Raw genomic sequence first — 27,036 nt, forward strand, 5'->3', positions numbered from 1 at the left:
GTGCCCCCCCCCCCCCTCCAAAAAAAAAGCAATTTTGTACTATTTCCATATGCTTATCAATACAATGCATTGTCATTCCTTATTTCATTTACCTAAATTACTTCCAAAGAGCATATGTAGATGTAGATGGGAACGATATTTATAGAATTGTTTGTGATAGAAATTTTTCAGAATAATGGTATAAATTTGATGAAAATGTGTCGTAAAAGATAGGTTTTGAAGGAAAAAAGGGTATTTATCTTGGAAAGGAGTCCAGTCCGGTCCTCAATCTTCAATTTTAAGCACCTGTGGCATTAAATACAATATTTTTTTTCTAAATTTCAATTCATTTTCATATTCTATATATTAATTAAAACACTGTTTCCTGACAATGTAGATATATCTTAATTGATTCTTAATTAGAAACAAAAGAATGACCATTTTCTGGGGGGGGGGGGGGGGGGGGAATAGATGATATATTGTCAGGAATTGATATACATGTAAAAAATGTGCGTATTAAAAATGAATTCGAAGTTTCTTCAAAGCATAGACCCACAGGGACCAAGCCCGTTTTGACATTACTTTCAATGTTGCCATGCATACACTGAAATTAATGTCAAAACGGGTTTGGCCCCTACCTGTGCACACTTCCTTGGAGAAATTGATAAAATTACACACTCCCTTTTTGCGGGGATAATTCCTTGCAAATGTGTATATGTCCGATTTATCTCATCCACATTTCTATTTAATATGTCATCAGTTTACATGTACTCTTATTAATAATTGTCTCGTGTAAGAGATTGTACTTTTACCAATATAAGATATATTATACATGTGAAATATTTGTCTGGCACCAGAAACAAACTGTGAAAAAAGGGTGAGGGTGAGTGTTATCGGAAACTCACGAGTTCGTTCCGTTCGATCTCTCCATCAACAATGACCAAACTGTGATTGGGATGAACGGACGTGCACATAAAGTGAGTGATGGTGAGAGAAACAAAGAGCTAAAAACCGTAGGTTTAATTCCATCAGATTGGGTTAATTCCATCAGATTGTGATATAAAATTTGTGCCTGTAAAATTCAAATTAAGACTCTCTCTCTCTCTCTCTCTCTCTCTCTCTCTCTCTCTGGATCATGATACAAAAGCAATGTGCGTGTTTTGGATGAATTAATGTTTATACATATTGTACATGTATACATGTGCGTATTCTACTCAACAGACGGCCGAAATCTTAAGCGGATCCATGATTTTTTTTCTCATTCAATTTTCAAGTTCTTGGTATTTCTTTTACCGTTGTCCACATTCTTTCAAGAGCCATTCTCATGATTTGAGCAAAATTTTTCCGTTTTTTAATGTTTTCATTATTTAGAAGGCCCAACTAAGTTTTTCTAATGCTTAACCAGAATTTGAATTAACCTTGTAGATTTACAAGCAAGTAAAACACCTTTGTTACGTTCAGTCATTCAATCTTTATTTCCCCCTTGTGGAGATATCACGCTATAAGTCAATCTAATTAATATTAGATCTTTGATCCGCTCCTAATGGATCGTTCTATTACATGTAGGAGCGGATCAAAGATTTAATTTTAATCAGATTGGCTTTAAGTTACAATACATAAAGAAAATCAGTCAATCGTACAATAATAGGAAATTATAATGAAGAAAACGTTTGTACATTAATGTTACATATGCTCTAAGAATGACAGAGCTCTATTTAAGCATGCTGATGCACTGCATACAAATTTTGCACAAAGGCAGATTGCTTTCTTTGTCTTACAATGTAGTGGGCTCTAATTCCCCGAGCAAAATGTAAATATAAGATAGAAGAACAAGCTTCCAAAACCTGTTTTGAAATTAAAAAAAAATTAATTATACCTTTTTTTTATTTTTAGAAAAAATTGATTTAAATGAACCTGTTTGTCAATGCATAACCCACGTTTACAACTAAAAACATGGCTTTAAAAAGATGAGAAACTTGTATTTGACAAGTGCCATTCATGTTATTATTTAAATCATTTCTATTACATTAGATAACGCATTGTAAATATGAAAATGACATCAGAAATGTTAAGCTCAAATCCTGACCATGTTAACACGCTCCAGTACATCTGTACATGTGTAACGTATACATGTAGTAACGGTTTACAGCTGTTATTCAGGTTCGAATTCTCTATTCATTATTTGTTATAATCATGATATTTTTTTTTAATGTATATGCCCCCTGAGGGCCCTTGATTGGTGAATAAATAAATAAATAAATATATGAATGTTCATGAGATGCCAAAAGATAGATATATATATACATGTATTGCACTATACATGGTTGTGATTGTCCATTTCTTTCTGAAAATAAATGAATGTCATTTTTTGACAAAGTTCATAATTTTATCTTTAAAAAAACCCGCAAACGATTTTAGACTGTAACTTAACGCCAAATGTATTCTACATGTAAAAGTAGAACAACTATTAACTCTGTCATCGCTGCAACATGTATAATTTATAGGTAATCAATTAGCTAAAACAGAAGCACCCATTTATCATCAGGTGAATTGTATCCCATATCAAGAAAAATAACGAATGAAAATGAATTGATATTTTTTTCAAAATGAATTTTACAACGATGAATATGGACGAAATTATAGTGTATAAATTTCCAAAATCGTTTACGTTAGGGTATATCATTGTATAGCGTTTATCCCTGGCCACTCCAGGTAAATAACATGCACCTGATTCCGATGCATGCTGTGTATATACGAGAATTAAATAACATTATAAATATCTATGAACGTCTATCTATAAATTTACTGGGAAAAAACTTACTCATAATGACATTCTAATATATTATGAATGGATACTTGATTTCAATCCACATAAACTGCTAATTTAAATCATTTTCGATATATTCTAATGAACCACGTGCATGCATATCCCTTGTATTAAATCTAATATTCATTCAACAATCAATGATTCGGTATATCTTAATTTCATGTGAAGTAATATAACATGTATTTGAATATACAGTGAATTAACAGTGTAGGCTTTAACCCCCCCCCCCCCCCCCCCCCCCCCGGGTGCGGTCAATACAGCCCTTCTATCCGTACATTTAAGAATATCAGGATATCTTTATCATTTTTTAAAAATTTAAACAATATATTATCTTATATAATATATTGAATGTGATTAGGCAGCAGACACAGCCTGTTTTAGCCCTCTCCCTAATCCTTTATCATTGTTTTGATCCAGGTTAACTGTGGCTCACTCTCCACCTCATGCGATAAACGTATTTTTACGTTTGAGAAATGTCGGGGTGTCAAAGTGTCAACGGTGAACGTGACCTCAATTTCATATTTCACGCACACAGATCGTCCATTCATCCCTACAATTACCCGCGGTGTTCTCGGTCTCCATTCATTGATCTCGTCGATACGGGCGGGATCGATCAGTCAAAGATCTGCCATTGATGCAGTGCTGGCTAAGACCGCGCAGCCTGAAATTATTTCTCACAACTTTCTAAACAATGACTTATTCTATCGATTTCCGTTCAGATGTTGTGTGAACGGTCGGGAATGAATGAAATTGTGGATCGCATGTCAATTGTTTACTTCCGCTCCGATTGTGGTTTTCATAATTATCCATATATGGTAAGAGGGCGGACCTTTCTGAATTCTTTCTCAGCCAAAATCTGGAGAAAATGAGGTCAGATTTCTCCTAATACACTCATTTTGAATACTGTTACATCTATTGAAGATTGGGTTTTCATTTATTAGATACTTTTGTTCAAATTGCTGATCTACTTACATTTTCTTTACGATTTATATGCTGACCGCGTAGTCTTACTCGATACTCCTATTGACCTTGACGAATTTCATTGGTTCAGAGGAAGGCCTAATCGGAGAATATATTACTACGCGCGGTGAATGGTTACTATCATTTATGAATGGAATGTTCAGTCGTACGCACTATATCTGCAGCAATGGAAACGATATCCCTCAGCGACTTTCATCATCTGATAGTTCACTACAACTTCAATAATTCTACAAGTCTTTTGATTCTGGATTCACGGCCCTACATTTCTTACAACGATGGACATATTGTCGGGGCTAAAAACATGTACTGCCCTCCAATCTCAAAAAGGAGATTTGTTAATGGAGGCAAACTTCATCTGGAGAAGATGTTAGACAGCGACGTGCGACACAGGCTGGTGTCGGGGGGCTACTCTCAAATTGTCATCTACGGGGAGAGTGAGGAGGAACTCGTTCACTCGGACAGCAACATGAACATCGTCTGGCATTCCATAAAGCAGCTAGGATTCGGGGGAATATGCAAACTTCTGAAAGGTATATTTATGTTTTACAACCACAGCTTTCGTTAATCAAAAAGTTAACAATGTTAGAAATAATCCCCGTTCAATTGTATTTGTTTTTTATCTTTCTAAACTTTAGCTATTTATTAGAATTCTACCAGATTGTTGTAAGTCAGGTTTAGAAAAATTAAAATTCCACATCTACACTGCTGTTGGTGTATATGTTTGTGGGCGGAAGGGTTTCGTTCTAATTGTCACTATTAATAAACTTGTTGTACGTCTTGTCAAAATAGGAGAAAAAATCTATTCGGAAAAGATTACGATCAGAAATCAAGAAAATTATGTTGTTAAAAAACTTTTCATTTTATCATTACAAAATTGTCGTGAATTCCTGAATCTAAATAAGAAACAAATACATCATTACTGCAGAATGATTTAAATTAAATTAATATATAAATATATATTGCTCCAAATTAAAAAAAAAATGTAAATTGACACTTTATTGTTTCATTTTTGTTCTGTTTAATTAAAGAGGAATTCATCACGTATATTTGGGTAAAAATATTGTTAACTGTCGTGTATCTCTAGAAATTTTCAATAAATGAATACGTCACAAAAAAGAAAATTACCATATTAAAAATAGTATGTGTATAATCTAATATTATCTATACATTATGATAAAATTTATAGAATTGTATTTTCCCAAAAATCCAACCGTTTGAACATTGAATGGTTTTGCCACGAAGAAAGTATTTGAAAATGTTTGGATTCTATTTTAAGAATTCAGAGTCACGGTATACACAACGATGCAGTTATTAAAACCACACAGACCTCGCAAGAATTTCCGATTAAGTTAATTATAGAAACGTAACACAAACATCTTTTAAACTTTGCGTTTTGATTGATTGGAAAACGAACGTAGCAAAACCTTTTGAATGAAGCTTTTGTTGTTTTTTATTGGTACATATTAATATCAAAGTGAACCGGAAGGAAATATGAAATATTTGAATGGCACATGATTTCATTGCTAATTGTGCCAAATTTACATATCTTGTGTTATTGTTTTGAATACATTTTATTGCGTATATTTATTTATTATTGTTTTGACACAAATTTTGACAACTTTCTTATAAATATTTACAATTAACATCAAGTGTGGTTTGTTAACATTTTTTTTTTACATAAGAAATAACAGAATTGATAAACGCTCGCTGAAATATCCCTATCTATCTATCTATGAACGGTCCGTGAATATAAGTATATATTGCGATATCCTTGTGGACGAGCGAATCGAGCCCCCAGTCAAATCGTGTTCTGTTTTTGAACCTTCAACAACTGTGTGGACATGGCCTATCCCTCATAAGCCTTAAAATTAATTATACGTGTATAATACACACCACGCAGTCACATACATAAAATGTACACACAGTTAACAGGTGAGCGGATTACATGGACACGTCCACACCTTCCCTTTAACTCTCCAAAAAGATTACATTAAAATACACTAATTACAATTGATAAACATTGAATTCTTCTACCCCCGCCAGACTTATTGTTTTATGACACAAAAACCTTATCACCTCGGGTCAGGCAAAATTGGATCGCGTTTAATTTAGAATGTGTGAGTTTGTTACTTTTGAGTAATTTTAAGGCAATTTACTGTAGCTGCAGGAAGGGCCGAGGTATTGATGCTAATTATTGGAATTCTGCCGGACGTAGCTATGGGTTTAAAACGCCGGAAATTGATTTAATTATCGGGGAAAAAATTAATTGATATTATAAACAGCTGGAAGGGTTGCGGGAATGCACAGGAGATCAAGGGTGGACAATAAGGGAAATGATGTAATAGCTATGTACACAGCGTGTTGGCTTTACCCCTGAAGCACGTGCAAAGGTGCAATTTTACTCATCCAGGAAACACATTCAAGAAAGATTATTTCACGTGAATTGTTTGATGTTTGTAATGAGAGAGAGAGAGAGAGAGAGAGAGAGAGAGAGAGAGAGAGAGAGAGAGAGAGAGAGAGAGAGAGAGAGAGAGAGAGATGCTTGCTTGTACAAGTAACAGATTTACAAACATTTTAAGAAATATATATTTCTGTTGTATGTATGAAAATATAATAATTAATAATTAAGCATTTTTCAGACGCTTCTTCCTCGAAATAAATTTTGTCATAAGTTTTTACCAAAGAAAATACGGAAATAAAAAAAAAAAACAATTACAGGGAAGAAATGAAATCTGCATTCTGTCCTCATTATCCACCCCCTAACTATTGTGTTTCCGGGATAAAGATATTTCGTGTGCTTTAAACATTTCCCGGAAATAAGTCACTCGTGCACACATGTAATTAGCTGACGTACACACATGCATGTTTTACTTTCCTTCTTAATATGTCACGCGTGCAGATACGTGTAAATAAGTTTGAAAACCAGGGAATTAACCTTGGCAACAGAGGTTGTTTTTTTTTTCATTTGTTTCTGAACACGAAACTAGATAGCGGAAATGGATCATTAAAAACATTAAAGCTAGAGGAGAGAGGGAGTAGAAGATACACTAAATCCTCGGCAGTTATGTTCGAGATTCTTGAATTAGACAAAAACATTAGTCGGATCTTCGCACGGAAACATGTGTTTCTTAATGAGCGGTATAATCCGTAGAGATGGTGGGAGGGGGTTCCTATTGTGCAGCTAACGTACCCTAATGTTAATATTTTACTTACAGGCGGTTTCGCCCAGTTTATGCAGAGCTTTCCCCGCCAGTGTACCATCGTGGGCAGCAACCCGATCCTCACCCCCCAGGCCGAGCCCTCAGCCCAGGAGAAATCACAGAGGCACGCGCTCTTCAGAACCAATTCTACACTGGTATGTGAACTATTCAAAACCAATTTACAGACCCTGTATTATCAAAAGAGAATTGAAATGAACATGCCAGCTTATGGGTCATCCAGTGGTCGCCACATTTTGGCAAAATAAATAAAATAATAAATCATGAACTTCCCCCCCCCCAAAAAAAAGTTAATGACAAACTTTTATCTACGAAATACATAACGAGATGGAAATCAAACATCTGAATTGAACTGAATGAAATCGATAAAAAATGAAATGAAAATGCGGAAATGAGCCGTGATAAAATCACTGATGAAAATAATGATGTACGTTCGTTAAATATGTTTGGAAAAAAAATATTTATATTATTTAAATTCCGAGAAAGAAAAACTTGCTCTAACCGGATTTTTTTCAACAAAATGCGTATCGCCTCAGCCACAACAAACAAATGTGTCTCATGTTCTGTAAATATACTTACCTGTGTATTTACCTGTTTATTTACGCAATGCTTAAAGCTTCATTCTTATTGAAAACACTTGAAGCTTTGCAACATTAAATTGATGGCTAGAAATAATGTAGATATTGACAATCCTACGTCCATAAATCGACAAATACAGACAGGTAAACTTGTCTAGTGGTGTATGTATGCAAGACTTGATCAGAGCTGGGATTACCTTATAAGGGAAAACAATGTTTTGTGTATCATACCTAAAAATATAAGTACCTACTTTTAAACTGCAACAGAACTTATAATCCGAAAAAAGAAGTGTAATAGAATATTTGTATCTACCTTACAATCATGTTAAAACAAGTATATACTATGAGATCGCCTGAGAACAGAGTGTCAAAATTGTTCCAGGGATTGACCATAATTGTTTATGATATTAATGAACAAGGACATGAAACGATATTAGCGGCCCATCAAAATATTAACAACGCAGAAGAATTCATATTAAGAAGAGTCGCTTCCTCGTTCATACGCAGATAAAAAAAAAACCCTCGGGGGGTGGGGGGGGGAGGGGTCCATGCAAGACTTATCTTCAGCAACCGTTCTTTATGGATCCTTTAACTTAGACTTTGCATTTCTAGATGAGGTGGGGGGGGGGGGGGGTCTAGGTACCTAGCCACCCTTTCTAGATCAGCTAATGTCTTTACGGGGTGCGCTAATTTCCCCACCCCTTCCCCATACGCACACTAATTTCCCGCTCTTTTCTCTCCCCCACAGACGGAGCCGGTGGAGATCTTCCCCCACCTGTACCTAGGTAATGCCCTGACGGCCGCCTGCATGCAGGATCTACAGCGACTCGGCATCACCGCCATCCTGAACGTGTCCTCCACGTGCAAGAACCATTTCACCTCTAATTTCCTGTACAAGAACATTCCTGTGGATGACAGTCATAACACACTGCTCTCCAACTGGTTCTCAGACGCCATCACGTTCATAGGTAAGTCTTAATATGTATGAACCTGATAACAAGGAAGTTCGGTATATACAGGTTAAACTGTTGCAACTATTGCTACACTGCCTTAAAGGGATTTACACACACTTGCATATAAAAAATTAGAAATTGGTTCATTTTGTTTGACTGGCCTGTGTTCTTTGATGAGAAAGATTGTTGACCCTTCTAACGATGATACTCTGTTCTTGAGACGAAACCCAATATCAATGTGATTCAGTCAATGATAATTCGCCGTAGAAAAAAAAAATCGGTTACTTTTCGTAATTAAATAAACAAGTCAATGGTATAAAGGGACGTGACTTTAATCGGTAGAAAGAACCTATAAATAATCGCAATAAAGATCTGAATTGTCCATAATGTCCCGACTTTTTTATATTATCGTATGAAATGTAATCATCACGTAGCGCCATTGTAATCATGTTATTTGTCATAGTAAAAGCAATATGGTGGAATTACTGCCGCGTGACGCCATACCATCAAATAGAATGGTAGAAAAAAGCGGCTTTTGATGATTGAATTTGCCAATAACAATGTGGTGTTTATTTGTAGATGAAGTGAAAGGTGCGGGCGGCAAGACTTTGGTCCATTGTCACGCTGGAGTCAGCCGATCAGCCACTATCTGCATCGCTTACGTCATGTACAGCCGTCACGCCTCACTGGATACAGCGTTTGAGTTTGTCAAGTCCCGTCGCAGCGAGATTTCGCCCAATGCAGGCTTCATGCACCAGTTGCTGGAGTTTGAAAAAGAGCAGGAAGACAAGAGGCGCCACCTGTCCCCCCTTAGTCCCCTCAGTCCGCCATGTTCCCCGCCCTGTCGATTTTTCTCCGTCTCCTCCAGTTTCTGTAGTTCTATGGACACCGGAGTCTCCTCCCCCTACTCCACGCCATTCTCGTCCCCCACAGCCCTGACCAGTCCGATGGTGGCGTTCACTTGACAGACCTCGTGACGCACAGGAAATGACGACACAACCCCAGTGGAAGTGAGGCAGACACAGAAGTGGCGCCATTGTGTGGTATTGAGGCGCTCTTTTGCCGTTGGTGACAAAACTTTCCTTTGAGTACAAGTGACAGAGTGTTTATACAGAGCTCATAGCTGAAGTTTGTCGAGTTTGAAATCATTTTGGCAAAATTCATGCGATAAGGGAGAGTGCAAAGATATGCAAAGTTATCGAGGAATAACTTTTGATATTCTTCTAAATTAAAGACAATCGGAATTTTGATGAATATGCATTTGGTGTGTTCATTTTGTTATGTACAGTAGCCATACATTGTATGAATGATGTGTGACATGTTTTCTTTGTTATGTGTACAATACGTGTTCAATTATCCAAGATGACACTATATCTTTTCAGATTATAGTTCATCCTTTTGTTAATGTCCTTATAAATGTCTTTTATATGCATACATTATACAAACATTTACCAAAACATGTCTCTCGAAAATCTACTGTGATACTACAATTTCAATAAAATTCGTTTCACAAAGCGATGTGTTGTCGGCATCTGTTATCCTCCCACGCATCTGACTCAGTGCTGAAGTCGTCGTTAGCGAGAGAAGGCTACGATTGTCGCCGACATCTAATGGTGACAGGCTCTTCTGTTTAATTGACGGTTGTTCTGTTTATTATGCAAGCTCTACGACCTTTGGGTCAGCGCTGTCCTCGTTACTGCATTTATCGTGCAGTGTTATATGTAACCAGCTCTTTAATGGTTGCAACAAAATGTAAGATGAATTAATGCACATGTACATATAAAAAGACATGGATCGGACCAATTTTGGAAAGGGCCTATCCTTTCACAATTTACTAACTTGTACAATGCAATGGCAAAGGTCATTGCCCTTAATACTATATATAGCTGGCACGTTTTCCTTAAAACACACTTAACACTCCCCCCCCTCTCTCTCTCTCTCTCTCTCTCTCTCTCTCTCTCTCTCTCTCTCTCTCTCTGTGTATAAAAGCTGTAGCGTGGGCGATGCATGGGAGAATGGATTTTTTCCGGATCAGTCCAAACGCAAGTGTCAAAAGATCTAGGACCTTTCCGTGCGACTTTTATGGAGTCAATATTAGGGATGAGATCGAGCCGGAGTTAATGGGCACTAGCCTAAGCTGGGTGATTTTATTTAAAATAAATGATATCATTGTCTCCCAATGAATGAGGTTTTGAGGGGAGTAAATTCGCAGTGGCGCATTATACAGTTCTGTGGTGTGATTCTAGTAGTACAACTGGTATACCAGTAGATGATTAAATGTACTGGATCCCTTTATAGGTGTTGCTTACACGCCAGGTACGGACGCAGTTCATTAGATTCTCGGTTGAATGAAGTGTCTGATTCCGATACAATTAATGTACGATACAAAACGAGGCTAATGAAAACAAACACATGGAATAATGTCAAAAGGGTAGAAAATCGATCAGAATAATTTAACGTTTATTGTTCGGGGATGAACACCGCTGTATATATATATATATATATATATATATATATATATATATATATATATATATATATATATATATATATATATATATATATATATATATATATATATATATATATATATATATATATATATATATACACCAAAACCAAAACCGAAAAATCAAGCACCATACTATGCATGTACTTAATCTGCTTTTGTGGAATTTACATTATATTTGTAAAAGATAGTAAAATAGCAGGATAGATATTTGTCTTCTTCTTCCTCATGTTGGGGGGGGGGGGGAGGCGAGAGGGAATTAATATGAACAATAATTTATCAACGGACATATAATTTACAAGCAATATTCAAGCCAATTTCGGATAAATTGCTGACACCCTTCAATCACGTAATCAAAGAGTGGTTTTGAGAAACGGGGCATTTCAGTAAAACTGGGAGGAGTTGAACGATTTTGAAGACAACAAATTAACGACCCTGTATTGCGCTGAAACATAACTCGTCCCGTACGAAGGTTTGTTGAACTTTTGGCCACTTAAAGAATGAATGAACTTGATAATGAGTCATCACCAAACTGTTGTACATAACTTTTTAAACGTTGTCGAGTTGTAAATTGACAGCGGAGTTGTAACCCACAATGTTTCATGTGTTGACATATTCTCTGTTTGCTCGAGGAAAAAATGTTGTTAGAAACTTTGTCCTAAAGCTGAAACAGAAAGTTTCAAACTGTGTTCTTTCGTTCTATCTTCTCTTTCACTATCTCTTATCTTCTATCTAGCTCTCCTTCATTTTTGTTCTCTCTCTCTTTCTCTCTCTCTCTCTCTCTCTCTCTCTCTCTCCTCTCTCTCTCTCTCTCTCTCTCTCTCTCTCTCTCTCTCTCTCTCTCTCTCTCTCTCTCTCTCTCTCCTTTTGCCCTCACCAGAGAAAAGAATGTACAGATAGGAGACAGAATTTATGAGCCAATTTGCGACGCTCTCCGAGTTATCTGTTGATGGCGTAGAATTTCCTTGCCACTACTGACAGGCGTCGAGGCTTTATAATCTTCTTTATCGGGCCAGAAACGTGGGAGGAAGTTCTATTCGCTAGCTGTCCGATTTTGCCGAGGCTTCTCCTACATACTCTGTAGTTTGATAGGTCGATGACTTCTTTCTCGCTAAAAACTGACTGAGCCACAGAGAGCCAAATAACATAAATATAGGACATTGGGTTCTATCTACATCTTTTCCTTTCAAGTTAAATGAACATCTTACAGTGTACACACATACATGTAACTTTCTAGATTTGCTCCAGACTATAAATATTTAACATTTCCTTACATTGTTTCAAAAATTGTGAAATAAAGATTTGATCGTATCAATTTATTCGTCTCGTCATTTTAAATGGAATAAACACGTGCTAATGTTTACACCGGTTGTGACGTCACAGAGCGTCCATAGTAACATTTGTGGAAAGTACGGCGAGTAAGCGCGCTTTTTGTGCAGAGGGGATATAGGTGATCAAGTCTTATGTAACATGGTATAGCTGTTTAAACGCCAGTAGCAGCATTGTGTAGTTAGAATTAAAAGATTGAACACGACCAGATTTAAAGGAGACAGTTCAGCAAAATGACAGAATCAGCGCAGTCCTATTTCCCTTCCATTCCACCAAATGCACCAAAGGCAACAATATCTTACTGCAGGTACTGATTTAATTTGCTAATTACTAACACCAGGTTGCCCAGTTATAAACCTTATGTTGTGTGTACGTGTGTCGAAAACGTTTTCTGGATTTCGAATTTCCTCGATGCATGCATGTCAGCCTGTTTCAATAAAAATACAGTAAAGTACATCTCTTATTGCTTAAATTGGTGCTGAAGCATCCTTTAGACACTATTCCCAACTCATTCTAAGATGTATCAGTTAACAGTCCTGTGAATTGGTCCACAGAGCGCGGAGATCCCAGCCAGTCTCAAAGGTCCTGAGTCTCGGAGATCATGCTAATGAGTATCAGTGCATCATCCCTCTGTGATGATCAGATCCCAATATATTATTCAGGAGACTTGACCGTTTTTTCTTGTGCATATATCTTTGTCCACAGAGTGTGAAAGTTATTATAGGTAGAGGGTGTATATTTTGCTTTAAATCTGAAAGTGATACAAAATGAATAGAATTTAAGATTGAGACTATATAATATAAGTCATGATGCTACATACAGATATATTTTGTTGGGCTACTTTGTCAGACGTATTGCAACTTCACATATCAGGGTTTTCTTTCTCCACACTGCTATTAATATCATATCGTGAAGAAATTCAAGTGAGATCAAATGAAACAAAAACTGCAAATTGAATTGATAAGCAATTTCATGATTGGCAGGAAAGGATTTGAAATAAGTTAGGTATTAGAACAATATACAAACAAGGAGATTGAATAAAGATAAAAGCTTATAAGTATACCATCAATATTCAATACGATGGCACGTGTGATCCAGAAATCATCAGTTTTAATCCAGATTAAAAAAAATTATGTGCAGCATCATAAATCAGTTTGCTTTCATTTACCATGTATGCATCAAAGCTTATTTAGTAGCAGTATGAAGCATACATGTATGTACATATTAAAAATTTGTTTTAATGATACTTTTATTATTACAAGTTGTATTAATTAAGAATTTTATGTATTTGCAATATTTATTTCCGACTTATTAATTAACCATTGCCAAGTATAAAGTGATTAATTATATCAACATAGTGCTCTATATAACAGTCATGTTAGCTAAATAGTTTTACATGTATCTCCATTACCTGTTTGATTATCATCTACTGAACATGTTATACGTTCAAAAAAGGAATTTGATTATTCATTTTGATATCGCTTCTGTTGTGTAAACAATATGATATGAACACCTATATAATTCTGACAATGTTACAGGTCGGTCCAGGACGCCCCGTTCTCCGCACTGATGGGGGTAGTAGTCGACGCCAGGATTCCCGAACGGGTAGGATTCTATTTCTTTTTAGATTAACATTTTATTTCTGTGAAGGAAACAACATTCAGTTTTTTTCTGTTCTCTCCATGAATACAAGTTCACAATAAACATGTAATTACAATATAGATGTGTCACGTCAAAATTCATAATTGAATGAAATTAAAAACAAAAAAAATTGGTATGGACATATGGTCCAACTAAAAACATTATGACCAGTTTTGTGAAACTTTCAAGCAATACGAAGTTTTCTTTTTATACTGTAACTTATGCCCAATGTAAGCTGCCCTGGGAACACAGCACCCTGATTTAGCATTGATTCAACAATATAGAGAGGTTATAGCTCTAGTCTATAATTATACATCCACTGATTTACTCAGTGGTGAATGAAAACAATTGTATTCATCCACTGATAAAAGTAAACACAATCAAATCTTTCATTTTCATTCCAAAATTTGTAGAATTTTTTAATAATATATCTGATCTTTGGAATTACTACATTTAATTTGTATTCCAAGTGAAATGTATTTTTATTTATAGCAATCATATTTTTTAAAACCTTCTACATGTAAATGTTGTATATTATGGATGGTCAAAGTTTAAGGCACCCAGTGGCTACAGCATCAAAAATAAAAATAAAAGTGCATTATATTTTGAACACGCTGCAATAATGCAGCTCAATATTATTTTTTCATCTGAAGCCCCCCCCCCCCCCCCAAATAAAAAAGAGAAGAAAACTAAAAGGGGAGATGGTTTGAGAGCTACAAAATGCAGTACATTTTAAACCGCACAAATGATGTGATATATTGTATATTCACAAAATAAAAACAGCTTAATAAATTTGATATTTACTCTGTGGAGTGTATTCAATAGTTTGATTGGTAGTACATACATACTCGGCAAACTCATTTGCCTCGATCAGAATTTACCAGGAATCCCAAATGCATGCATTTTCAATTTCTAAAAAGTTGGGAAATAAAAGAAATTCCTTGTTAATTAGATAAAAAAAAATTTTCTGGAATTGATCATAATGGAGTGTAATTATCTGCACGTTTGATCATCTCATAAAAGATTTAACTTTATATACTTGAATCAACACTGACTTAATGGTTGCACCAAGTGACGTGCTAATAGGGAATACACACACAATAAAACCAAGCCTTTAGACTCCCTACCCTATACAATCTGCAGAATAAATTAATGAAGCAAAATCATTGATAAAAGAAAAAAACCAGTCCCTGTTGAATTGTCAACAGATAAAACAATTACCAACTGCCAGCTAGCATCAGTCGAAAGTATTGAATTTGGTGTTGAAAGTTGAAATTAAATATTTGCACTAGAAGTTATGGATTGTGGATTCATAAAAGCTCTATCATCTCTGTTTGATGTGTTCTTCCTCTGTTTTTTTCCTCTTTTTGTGATCACTCAAATGTCAATAAGCTGTGGGCTCATCAAGGAAAATGTATTTTAGGTGTTTTTATAGATCTAATAAATGAAGAACAAGAATTTGAAACAATGTTTGATAAATCTTCATTGAACATGTTGAAAAATCTTAAACCACTCTGATTCATGAATTCAAAATCAGAAATAAATAAAATTGAAAATCCTCTAATTAATTATTTCTTGGCGAAACGATTTTTAAAATGTCACAATTTTAATAAATCAAAATTTATAAACAAAAGATTGAGCACAGGTGAGTTTGGTTTTCACTTTCACACTAGAATTATTATGTGCAGAAATAAAAAGGGATATCTAAAGAATGTTTCAAAATTTTGATTACAGAAGCCAACTACATGATTGTATTTAAAGAATGTTAGGTTTATATTTCTGAAGTTTGTAATTTAGAGCTCCAACATCACTATGAATGGACGCACACGGTTACATCATTAGGAAAAAAAACTGGGTCTCTCAAAGTGTTGACTGATTGGATTTTATAAAGCTTCTTAAGAAAACTCGATGCACAGTGTCTCAAATTTAGTTTGATGTGTTCAAGGCATCGATCTTACTCTGTATGCACTATGCAATAATGGCAACATACAGTTGAACTTCGGTGTCTCCAACACCGATATCTTAATACAATGGATATATATATCGAAGTGATCTTTAGGTTCCAAACACTTAAAATTTATTATTTTACCCTTGATATCTCGAATACACGGATATCTCGAAGTTTTTAACCTGTCCCATCTAGTTCGAGATAACGAGGTTTGACTGTATATCGGTATATAGTCAATTAGAATTAGACAAGACATGTAATAGATCTGAACATTGCAAAAAACTATACGAGAATATGGTCGCACTGATGTGTACACAAATGGAATAGATGGAACTGTCGACTGATCTTGAATAGCGCTGATTTCTGGCAATTGTTCCTATTCGTGTACGTCAAATTCATATCAGATCTTGCATCAAACCTTAATTTGGCAAAATTTCTATTCAGTATTGATTTACCATTATACTCTATATTTAGGGCAATCTTTTTATGTCATAAAGACTATTTCATATTTCAATTCAAGGTGTTTTTAAATACTTTCCATAATATTAAATTTTCATCTCAAAGTTTTGATGTATCTGAAATGTTGAATAATATATCAAACTTATGCCTATATATCTCTATTGGTATGAAGACTCAAACTGGTTTATTTTTTGGTTTTTTTGAGTGAAGTGTATGGACTTTCAGCTAACAATTTACTCAGGTATAAACTTAATATCTTTAGTCATTTAGAAAGTGTGGACCAATTGAGCTTTAATCGATTCAACAGTTTGTATTCAAGTTCATGTGTACACACTTAAGATCACTAAAACTCGAGTTGAGAAGATTAAATTCTCAAAGTGTAAGGTAGTCGGATCTCTACACAGAAATGTATTGTTAGACGAGTGTTCCTTTAAGAGGGATATCGATTTCTGACAAGTCAATGTTAGTTCTTTAATATAAATGCTGATCAATATTGGGCGACCATGATACATGTACATATACCACTAGATAGTTCGATATCTCCTTTTTAAGAAAAAATAGCCTCCTTAAACTCCAACAATATTGATCCAAATTTTAAATCATTATTCCTCTAAAGTTAATTAAATTAAAAAGTATGAATTACTTTGTCTCAAATAGTTGTTCTCCCCGATCATTGATGAATTTGTCTAATCCTTGACTTAACATGATAATTAATATTAGGTAAAATAATAGGTGCAGTAACATTTGATGTCGTGTTCAATTTGATATGAAAGCATAAAAAAAAACTTTTATCAAGTATTTACATGTTTTCTGTCTGTGGGTGTAGTACACTTGTCTGTACATGTGCTTTTTTATCTTCGGTATGTGACTGTGTCTATATTATACTTATATTCTAAATCTCAAATGAAGTGAATATGTGATGTGTATGCACTGTAAACTAAATATATAAGAAGATGTGAATAACTTGTACATGAAAGTTTGAATAAAAAAAAAAAAAAGTATTTACATGTTTAGTTGGAGTTTGATTTAAAAAAAAAATATATTTTTTAATTTTTAAAAGTTGTAAAGTAAAATCGAGGAATATGTGATGTTTATTTTCTTCAGCGGATGCATTACCCTGAATATTATGCTTGTCATTAAACACTCTATAAATCTGAGTAAATCAGCTCACACTAAAGTGGGGCTATATCATTGCATGGTTTCTGCTTCAGATCGTGATTCAACAGATCAAGTTCAAATGCCTACAAAATGTTCAAAGCAGTTTTCATAACATATGCATAATTTTCATTTGCTTCATGTAAGCCAACTCTAAATGTAAAGTAATGCTAGAAATTGAATTTTTTAAATATACACAATAAAATAAGCAAATGTATTCATGAATAATGGAGAAGAGAACTTTTATATCTGTAATAAAAGTAAATTTGAAAGCATTGACAGTCCTAATGCATCGACAGAATAATTAAATTGACAGCATTACTTTGAGCAAAGAGTCAGTACCATTTCCTTAGAGAATTTTATGGCAGTACCATCATGCCCAGATCCAGAAAAATTTTCCAGGGGGTGGGGTGGGGGAGGACCAATGCCTGTTTTCGGGAATCCCCCCCCCCCCTTTCAAAGATCCACACATGACTGACCACATGTTTTTTTGTTTTTTGCTTTTTATGATCATCTGAACTGAAATTTTACCGACTACATTAAACTTTGTTGCCCTTAATGCTTGATTCTTGCAATGGTTTTAGAAACTATTTTCTTTATCAAACGTCATTGATTAATGAAATATTTTATGACTAAGTTATAGCTTTTTTCAGAAAGTTGATTGCATTTAAATAGTAAAGACAAAAGAAGAGTTATAGATTCCATCACCAAAATTTCTGAGTTTTGTCTTGTTATGGTAGGCTAATTTATTTATACAATTAGAGAACATAAATCACTCTAAAGTTACTAAGGATGTGCTTTTGACCTGACAGTGTGAGACGACCATCCACTGAAGAATTATAATGACGGGGGTGGGGGGGGGGGGGGTGAAACATGCTCCTCATTTATGAACATTTCCTAAATTGTATGTCATCTTAAATTCATAACACTCCAGTCTTGTGAACATCATATCATTAATTTAGGGCTACGTTTCACAAATTTTAAGTAAATGGCTTATTTAAAAAAATTATTTTTTGATTTCATGGAATGATACAAAAATCGATACAAAACTAATTAAATCTATTTCAATCTCTAAAAAGGATATATTTTTTGTAATACTGGTATCAAATTGAAACGTTTGGTAAACAACAGATATATAAGATTCATAGATTTGTTTTGATTAAGTCCTAAGTTTTTTTTCCCATCTCTTTCATTTTAAACAGTATAATATTCTCTTAGCAAGGTCAAAAACTATTTTTCATGTTGCACAGCATAGTAGCTTACTAAGCTGCCAAGATTTCAGTGTAATGAATATGGATTTGACTTGCTGATATTACATCATTGCTAATTATAAGTAATGAGATCCTCCTCTGTCTCTCACCCGCAATGGTCACGTTTATTAGTGAGGTATACAGAAATGTAAATTTGTGACATAGCTTTCTCCCAAAATGGCTGAATGGTCACTATACTCTGATGTCATTGAGCTATGAATAGTCATAGTCAACTAAACTCAGTACTTATTTGCATACTTGAGAATGTAGTACATTTCATCCTATTGATTTTTCCTGCAGAGAATTAATATGAATGGAAATATGACATTCTAAAAATTAGCATATTGATGTCCTACACAAAGGATCTCTTCTGCTATTTAATATCATTGTAGTATTCATGAAATTGATGAGAGAGAGAAAGAGAGACAAGCAGAGAGATAGAGAGAGACAAGCAGATAGAGAGAGAGAGCGAGAGAGAGAGAAGCAGAGAGAGAGAGAAGCAGAGAGATAGAGAGTGTGTTGTTAATAGGCATGCTGTTGATTTGGTATACACTAGTGTAAAAATTTGTATTGTATATTAAGTGCAGTTAGATGGTGTAATTGCATGGTGTAATTGCATAGTGTAATTGCATAGTGTCGGGAAATTAAGAATAAATATGGCAGAAATTCTGAAAGGATGCAGTTTTTGCAGAGAATCTGATTTTAGTGACAATCTAAGGCTTTTTTCTGGTATAAATACAATAAAACTTACGTGTTAGTACAAATTTGTTGGCTTTCATAACAAAGACATTTTACATGCACCTTCTAATCTGTTATATTACTTAAAATCATTTGTCAAGTTTCTAGTCATAACATTTATCCGCCATATTGGTTTCAGAGCTAAATTAGCCCTCAATAACACAAGCCCCTGACTCGGTGTACAAAAGTGTACACCCAATGTACACCTAAAAACTACACCGCTGCACTTTATGTACAAAAGTGTACACAGTGTACTCCTTTTTGGAAAATCAGACCCTCCTAAATGAGAGATCGGTTTAAATTTACAAAAGAAAAGAAGGAACTTAAAATGAAGAATCAGGTTACAGTAGAGAAAGAAAGAGAGAGGAATTAGTGATTACTTTCATGAATACAAATTTACAACGTAGATTTACATTATCATTATATTAAACCTTTATCTTTCAGCACCCGGTCACACCCAGATGTCGAGTGAGGAAAATGGTTGGTAGCACGAATCGTTGGAGACTCCCGGAGTCCTTGGGGAGCGACCTCCTAGGAAGTTCCCAGGCGATAAAAGCCGTCCACATGAACTATAACAACAGCCTGGTCAACATCATCACTGGTCAGTATACAGAACTGTAAAATGCGTCTTTATAGACTGGTAAATACATGTAGCCTATATAGACCGGTAAATACATGTAGCTTATATAGACCAGTAAATACATGTAGCTTATATAGACCAGTAAATACATGTAGCTTATAGACCGGTAAATACATGTACAGTAGCTTATAGACCAGTAAATACGTGTAGCTTATAGACCGGTAAATACATGTAGCTTATATAAGAATGGTAAATACATGTAGCTTATAGACTGGTAAATACATGTAGCTTATAGACCGGTAAATACATGTAGCTTATAGACCAGTAAATACATGTAGCTTATAGACCGGTAAATACATGTAGCTTATAGACTGGTTAATACATGTAGCTTATAGACCGGTAAATACATGTAGCTTATAGACTGGTAAATACATGTAGCTTATAGACTGGAAAACACATGTAGCTTATAGACCAGTAAATACATGATCCTTATAGACAGGTAAATACATGTAGCTTATAAACTGGTAAATACATGTAGCTTATAAACTGGTAAATACATGTAGCTTATAGACTGGTAAACACATGTAGCTTATAGAACAGTAAATACATGTAGCTTATAGACTGGTAAATACATGTAGCTTAACAATCTATAAGTATACAAGCTTTAACTATGGAAAATATATTGCTATTTACTCTCTGAACTTGATATCAGAAACATTTTTAGATAACAGATCTTTAAATTTTAATGTGCATGTAATACTGAACTGTTTCTTCATATTTTCTTGTAAGAGCTGTTTTTTTTTAGCTTTTTTAAAGTATGATATCATAATCGAACTTAATAGCAGTGTGTTTTTTGTTAAAAATGTCAAAGCCATGTTTTAAATATGATATTGTCCACATAATGCTCTAGTCTACTACTGTATGTTATTAACAGCGGAGAGCCCAGTTTTGAATATGAACCTGGATGTCAGTGGACCATACAAGTTCCGTCAGACGGATGATCGACCACTCACGGAGCCTGAGAGAACGTTCAGCCCACAGAGGGTGTCTGTAGATAGTTTCGCTGTTCCAGTATCCTCCCCATCTGTCAGAATTAGAGGGTAATCACAATACATGCATACTGTACTGGTACTTTGTTGAATTAAACTAGTTCAGATTTAACTATTACATAAGACCAAGGGTTTTCTTTGACCTTTAAAAAAGTGTTCAGTATGTACCAAACAATAAGTCCAACACAAAAAAATCAAGGTTTATTCTGCCAAGGAAAAATAAGAGAGTAAAGTGCAAGACCATCAAAATTTTGAAAATGACAGCATAATTGGAATGAAATTCAGAAAATAGTCCAGTAAAACTTGGGACAGTGTACATATGTGATTCTGTGATTCAGGTGGCCCCTGAAGGCATGAATTTGGGAAATCTTTTGTATTCAAAGCCATCATCAAGCTACAGTTTGATTGATTATTGCATTGTGTAGCTCCTTCTGATTCAGTGATCAGTTTTATCCCGCAATTCCCCCAATGGAGACATTCTTTATTATTCATTCCCAAAAAAACCCCTTAAAATCAACCCAAAACTCTTCTCTGTTCATTTTGGACTACTTCAAAGACTTAAAAGTAGTCCAATTTTAGTAAAATTAATTTTCTTAATCTGCCGTATTGTTTTTTTTATCTGGTGACTAAATGAAGTCAATCAATATATATATATATATATATATATATATATATATATATATATATATATATATATATATATATATATATATATATGTGTATCATTAAACGTTCATGAGTTCTATTGATGTCCAGGATTCACCAACAGTGTTATGATATTTAAATAACGTTTTTTGTGCTCATTCACCTCTACACTTCATCAGAAGTTTGTGTAATGGTTGACTTGTGATGGTATATTTGATTTTTTTGTAGTAGGCCAGCCCCCTTAACTCTATCAGGAAGTTTGTGTATGGGTTGTGATGGTATAATTTGTTTTTTATTTTTGTAGTACCCCCACCCCTCTTGGCCCCATCAGGAAGTTTGTGCCGTCCAATGCACGACCAGCGACCCCCAAGGATATATTTCTCTATCACTCCAAAAAAAGCCATAGCCTACTGGGACCTGGTAAAACTTTACTTATTGTTATTAATATTCGTCAATTAGCAAAAATATCTCTTGAATTGTTTTTCAACCAAAAGTGTCTATTCAAAGCACATTAAAAGTGTAAACACAGAAAGAAAAGAAAATTGTGTTCATGCCATAAATAAATCTGATATGCTTTAAATATTTAATTGAAATGCATATGTATTTAATTTTATTAAGAGCTATATGTAAAGGAAATATCCATCCATAAAAAAATACATTTTTATAGCTTATACTAATAGACAAAGAATCATATATAAACTTTACATATTGAACTCAAATGTAGGAGAAATATTTGAAATTCATCAGATCAAAACTGTCTTAACATAATTATTTTAATAACTATGTATTAATTGTGAAATCACTTTGATGAAGATTTGCTAGCAATGATTATGATTTGCAGCTGAACTATCTCTGTAATTAACACACAGCTGAAACTTCTAATGTAAAGATGGCACAAGCTAGTCAAGGACAAAGTCGGGACACGTGCCATTACATGTACAAGGGATTCATTATCACAGCATTATACCCGCTTAATCATACTTCATCATTAATATGATATCGGTCTTCTTGATTAGAAGAATAAGTACCTTAAGTTTAACTCAGCTAGATTGATCAAATAACCTGGTCACTCATGTCTGGTATGGTATCATATTGCCTTGACTTCCAATGTCCAATTAAGATTTAATTAACAATTTCAAATCATGATTAACAGAATTGGTCAAAAGTTTGGATTATCTCCTCTGATCTTGATTTATTATATAATTGACTTCTAATGATTTTTATGATTAATAAAAAATTTCTCTATGCTGTGAAATCCTTTCATCACGAAAGTATTCATGGATTGTTAAACAATTGCAGTGACATCAGGGGAGGGAACTTTTGGGGGTAACCATTCTGGTAGATAAAATACCTCTATTTAATGCACATGTTTGTGCTGATGTAAATTTGTGATTTGTTGTGGTTTCCAAAAACCCACCTACCTTTACCCATCATTAAATAAATGCCTCTTTGCATTTCAAATTATTAACCGTATTAATGAATACTTGTCTGATACATAGGTTGGTGACATTATGATAAATAACAGTATGAAACATCATAATTTTCAGTAATTAAAAGTGAAAAACTTTTCCTGTATATGTTTATTATATTGGCTTTGATTAGACAATTTTAAGTGTGTGCGGTTTTGTTCTTTTTCAGACAAATTCATTGTTAATTTGTAAACCGTCTATTAAGGTGGAATGGAACACTTACCAGTTGTGACACAGTGTTAATCGAAATAAACAACCAAATGAAGTGTAATCATATTACGTATTTCTTTGCCAATTTTGTCACCTAATAGCGTAGTGCAGTGGGTTAGAGGGTTTACTACGAATCTGTAAGTCATGAGTTTAAATCCCGCTCAGGGTTTTACAATTTTTACCTCTCTAGATATTTTTAAAAGCTATTTTTTGGTTAAATTTTGTAAAATTTGAAAATTCTAAACCAGAGAAAGTATTTTAATATAATTATAATGTACTTTAATCCACATTAATAGAGACGGATGTCCCATACCACCTTAATCACATGCAAGTATTTTTTGAGAGGTTCACAAGTGCCTCATCATTGCAAATATTTCTCACTGTGAACCAGTCATCAAAAGTGGATCTAAATTTCCAGATAATCCACATCTTGATGGCAAAAATTAGTTGCCTCAAACCAGTACATTTCTGATAATCATTAAAATAAAGTTGCCAAATATATAAGTGCTGGTTTACAGTAAAAGACTTCATGCTGCATGTACTTGAAGATATACCTGATGTTATCACTATAATAATTATGAAAATAGAATTTGTTTTATCTTTGTATATATAATTTGGAAATATGATTTGATAATAGATTCATAATTAACGCGGAGAAATTTAATTAAAAAAAACTATGATAAACTTTCATCATGAATTAAGTAATGCAGTCAGTTTTGGTATATCCAAGTTGTCTATTATGTTTTGATTTCGTTATTTTATCACATATGCTGTGTAGGTAAAAAAGTCCCTGATTTCGGTGAGTTGTAGTAGGAATGCCAGTAACCATGACAACTAGCTTTTATTGTGTAGAGGAATTATGGGATATATTCTGTATCAGCATTATTCTCAAGGTTAATGAGTCTCTTTGAATGATGAATCCTTACATTATATTTATTTTAAATATTTTACATATTTTATTTTATTTTAGTGAATATTTAAGATGTTTACTGACAGATATCAAACTCTATTTTACTGCATTTTTCAAAGTTCAGAATAACAATTTAACATATTGAATTTCTCATTAAAAAATCATAAGAAATACAACAAATAGAAACTAAAATCAAATTTGGTCTTATTTTATGCATGGACTTGATTAACAATATACATGTCATCTCCTACATGTATTATTAGAATGGTTCTGATTTTTTAAATCTCATATTTTATTAAGTGCTAACAGTGAATCTCATGCATTTTAAATAGAAGCATGCTGATACAGAATTTATATAATTATTAATTTGGTGATGACTATAGATTTAAATATATAATGTGTGTATCATAAATTGTATAGCTATACCAAAGTAGATCAAAATATAATACACATAACACTTGTCAACTTGTCAAGTAACAAAACCTCCTAGAGATGTATAAAATGCCTAGATATTGTATATGTAATCATGGTACAGTTTTAATTTTGATAACTAATTTTTTAGTATAACTAACTATTGAGGTATATAAACCTATTATTTAATCATATATATAGTACATGGCTTGGATGTGTGTTGCTCTGATTTGATGGTGAATATTTATTGCTAGAAGACATTTTGTCAGGGTGGTAAGTGTGTTTTAGAGTAAAGTATATATATATATATATATATATATATATATATATATATATATATATATATATATATATATAAAATAAAAGATCATTTCACTAAGTGAACGACCTTATCATCATCCGGTATTTCCTGTCTATATCTTGTTTGTCATCTGCTCATTTTGTGCTATCAGGTATCTATCACAACTAATAGGCATTATCATTGATATATAAGATATTATATGTACATAACTGTGCCCAACCCATATACGATTTCAATTCATGATAAATATGTTCATTCAACATTTGTGTAGTTTATTCACATATCATATTAACATCTGCTCAGAATTTTCCTTTTTACAGTTAGTCATATGTTTGCCTTGTCACACCCCGTTTTTCATTCAGTAGTTTTAGTACTAGTAGTACTGTTGTAAGGAGTGAATGAAGTGTATTCAAATCATGTCAAAAATGAACTGTTGCAGAGTTTATTTTTGTTGACAACAGTTGTTTGCAATTTTTGTCAACAGCTTAAAAATGCAAAAAAAAACTCAACAAAAAACAAAAAAAACTTGTAACATGTTGATATAATTTTAGTACAGCCACATGGGGATCATACCATCCCTTTCAATAACATTGCCATACCTACATCTTCTTTGGTTGTCGACTTTTACTGAAAAAGTATTAAACAGAGTTAATTATTGTAATTGCCTTTTGTAATTACCATTTACAAAAAGGCAGTCTATCCCACTGATTGTCACTATATAGGGGTTGCCTGGTACAGCAAAGAAATCAATTACGTCGTTTCATATAAAGATGATTATCATACTATTGTAGGGTTTGTGGGACCATTATCAAAATATGGTTTGTTAAATATTTAATGTATTTTGTGCTTTGGGGTTTTAACCTGTTTTATTTTGTGGGGTTTTATTGTTTAATACCGGTATGTAGAAACAATTCATTGTTAGAAGGGTTCTGATAAAGAAGATTTGAACTAACCTAGGAATGAGGTTACACACTTTGAGGTGCTGGCTCGTTGGATTTTATAAAGAAATACTATTATATAAATACTATATTAACATGTTGATATGAATGATGTTTTTACACTGTGTTATATGCCGAGTTGTTGTGTGCCTTTGTATCTAATGAAAGTGATATGTATGGACAGTTTATATAAGAATACCATAAATACTTCCACATAGTCAATATTTTGTAATTTATATTATATATTAATTATATTATTCTATCTATGAAACAATACTTATTTTCTTGTCTGATGTTGAACAAGGTGCCAACACTAATTGGTTTTCTTGGTCATTTAAAGATAAAATATAATGTTGAAAGATATGCTGCAATTCAAAGTTCTAAAGTGCATAAATTTGAAAAACAGTGGGATAGTTGGAAAGAAATATTTGACTACTAACTTTTCTCTTTGTCTCTTATCTGTTTTATGTTTTGTTTTTTCTTTCTTGTGTATTATGAACTTTACAACAATTTTTTTCTTTTCCTGATTTTTTTGTTTTTTGTTGTTATTTGTTATTACTTTTTTTTTCAAGCAAGTAACCACTGCTTAACGCAATTAAAAAAAGTTTATTATTTAAAATATGATGGTGAGTGTGTGAGTTGGTGTGTTTGTGTGTGGTTTTTGAGGGTGTAATTGTGTGTATGCTTGTATTTCAAAAAATAAATAAATTATAAAAAAAAAAAAATATTTTGTAATTTGTTTTCTAATTTACCTTTTCTACAAGAAAGAAATAAGCTGTTGTTGTGGAATGAAGTCATGTTTTTCAATTAACCTCTTTGTCAATATTTAATAGCTGCAGTCGATAAAGTAATCAACTTTTTTGGAGATGACCTTTATGTTAGAATGAAGACACGCAATCTGTTTTACTTCTTAAGTGCAAGTCATAAATAATACAAAATAAATTAATGGAGAAATCAT

General features: G+C 33.6%; 2 protein-coding genes across 8 annotated transcripts in view; both read left to right on the plus strand.

The window, feature by feature from the left end:
• Nucleotides 1–3,505: 3,505 nt before the first annotated feature.
• On the plus strand, nucleotides 3,506–10,051 carry LOC128181975 (dual specificity protein phosphatase 4-like). The gene is made up of 4 exons (XM_052850559.1): nucleotides 3,506–4,317; nucleotides 7,003–7,142; nucleotides 8,332–8,551; nucleotides 9,116–10,051. Exons 1-4 carry the CDS (start codon nucleotides 3,918–3,920, stop codon nucleotides 9,499–9,501), a joined length of 1,146 nt encoding a protein of 381 aa, XP_052706519.1. The 5' UTR covers nucleotides 3,506–3,917; the 3' UTR covers nucleotides 9,502–10,051.
• A 2,362-nt stretch (nucleotides 10,052–12,413) lies between these two features.
• The window catches only part of LOC128180599 (BTB/POZ domain-containing protein 16-like), a 34,456-nt gene continuing 19,833 nt past the window's right edge, over nucleotides 12,414–27,036 (plus strand). For 2 of the 7 annotated variants that reach the window (XM_052848721.1, XM_052848726.1), the window contains exons 1-7: nucleotides 12,414–12,681; nucleotides 13,913–13,979; nucleotides 20,010–20,166; nucleotides 21,080–21,245; nucleotides 22,144–22,259; nucleotides 24,297–24,317; nucleotides 25,932–25,958. In XM_052848721.1, the coding sequence (XP_052704681.1) occupies nucleotides 12,608–12,681; nucleotides 13,913–13,979; nucleotides 20,010–20,166; nucleotides 21,080–21,245; nucleotides 22,144–22,259; nucleotides 24,297–24,317; nucleotides 25,932–25,958 (628 nt within the window). In that variant the 5' untranslated portion in view covers nucleotides 12,414–12,607. The remainder of the gene's footprint in view (nucleotides 12,682–13,912; nucleotides 13,980–20,009; nucleotides 20,167–21,079; nucleotides 21,246–22,143; nucleotides 22,260–24,296; nucleotides 24,318–25,931; nucleotides 25,959–27,036) is intronic. The other 5 variants (XM_052848727.1, XM_052848723.1, XM_052848722.1 and 2 more) reach the window with 5 other exon arrangements.

This window comes from Crassostrea angulata, chromosome 4 (genome assembly GCF_025612915.1).
Source record: "Crassostrea angulata isolate pt1a10 chromosome 4, ASM2561291v2, whole genome shotgun sequence".
Lineage (NCBI taxonomy): Eukaryota > Metazoa > Mollusca > Bivalvia > Ostreida > Ostreidae > Magallana > Magallana angulata.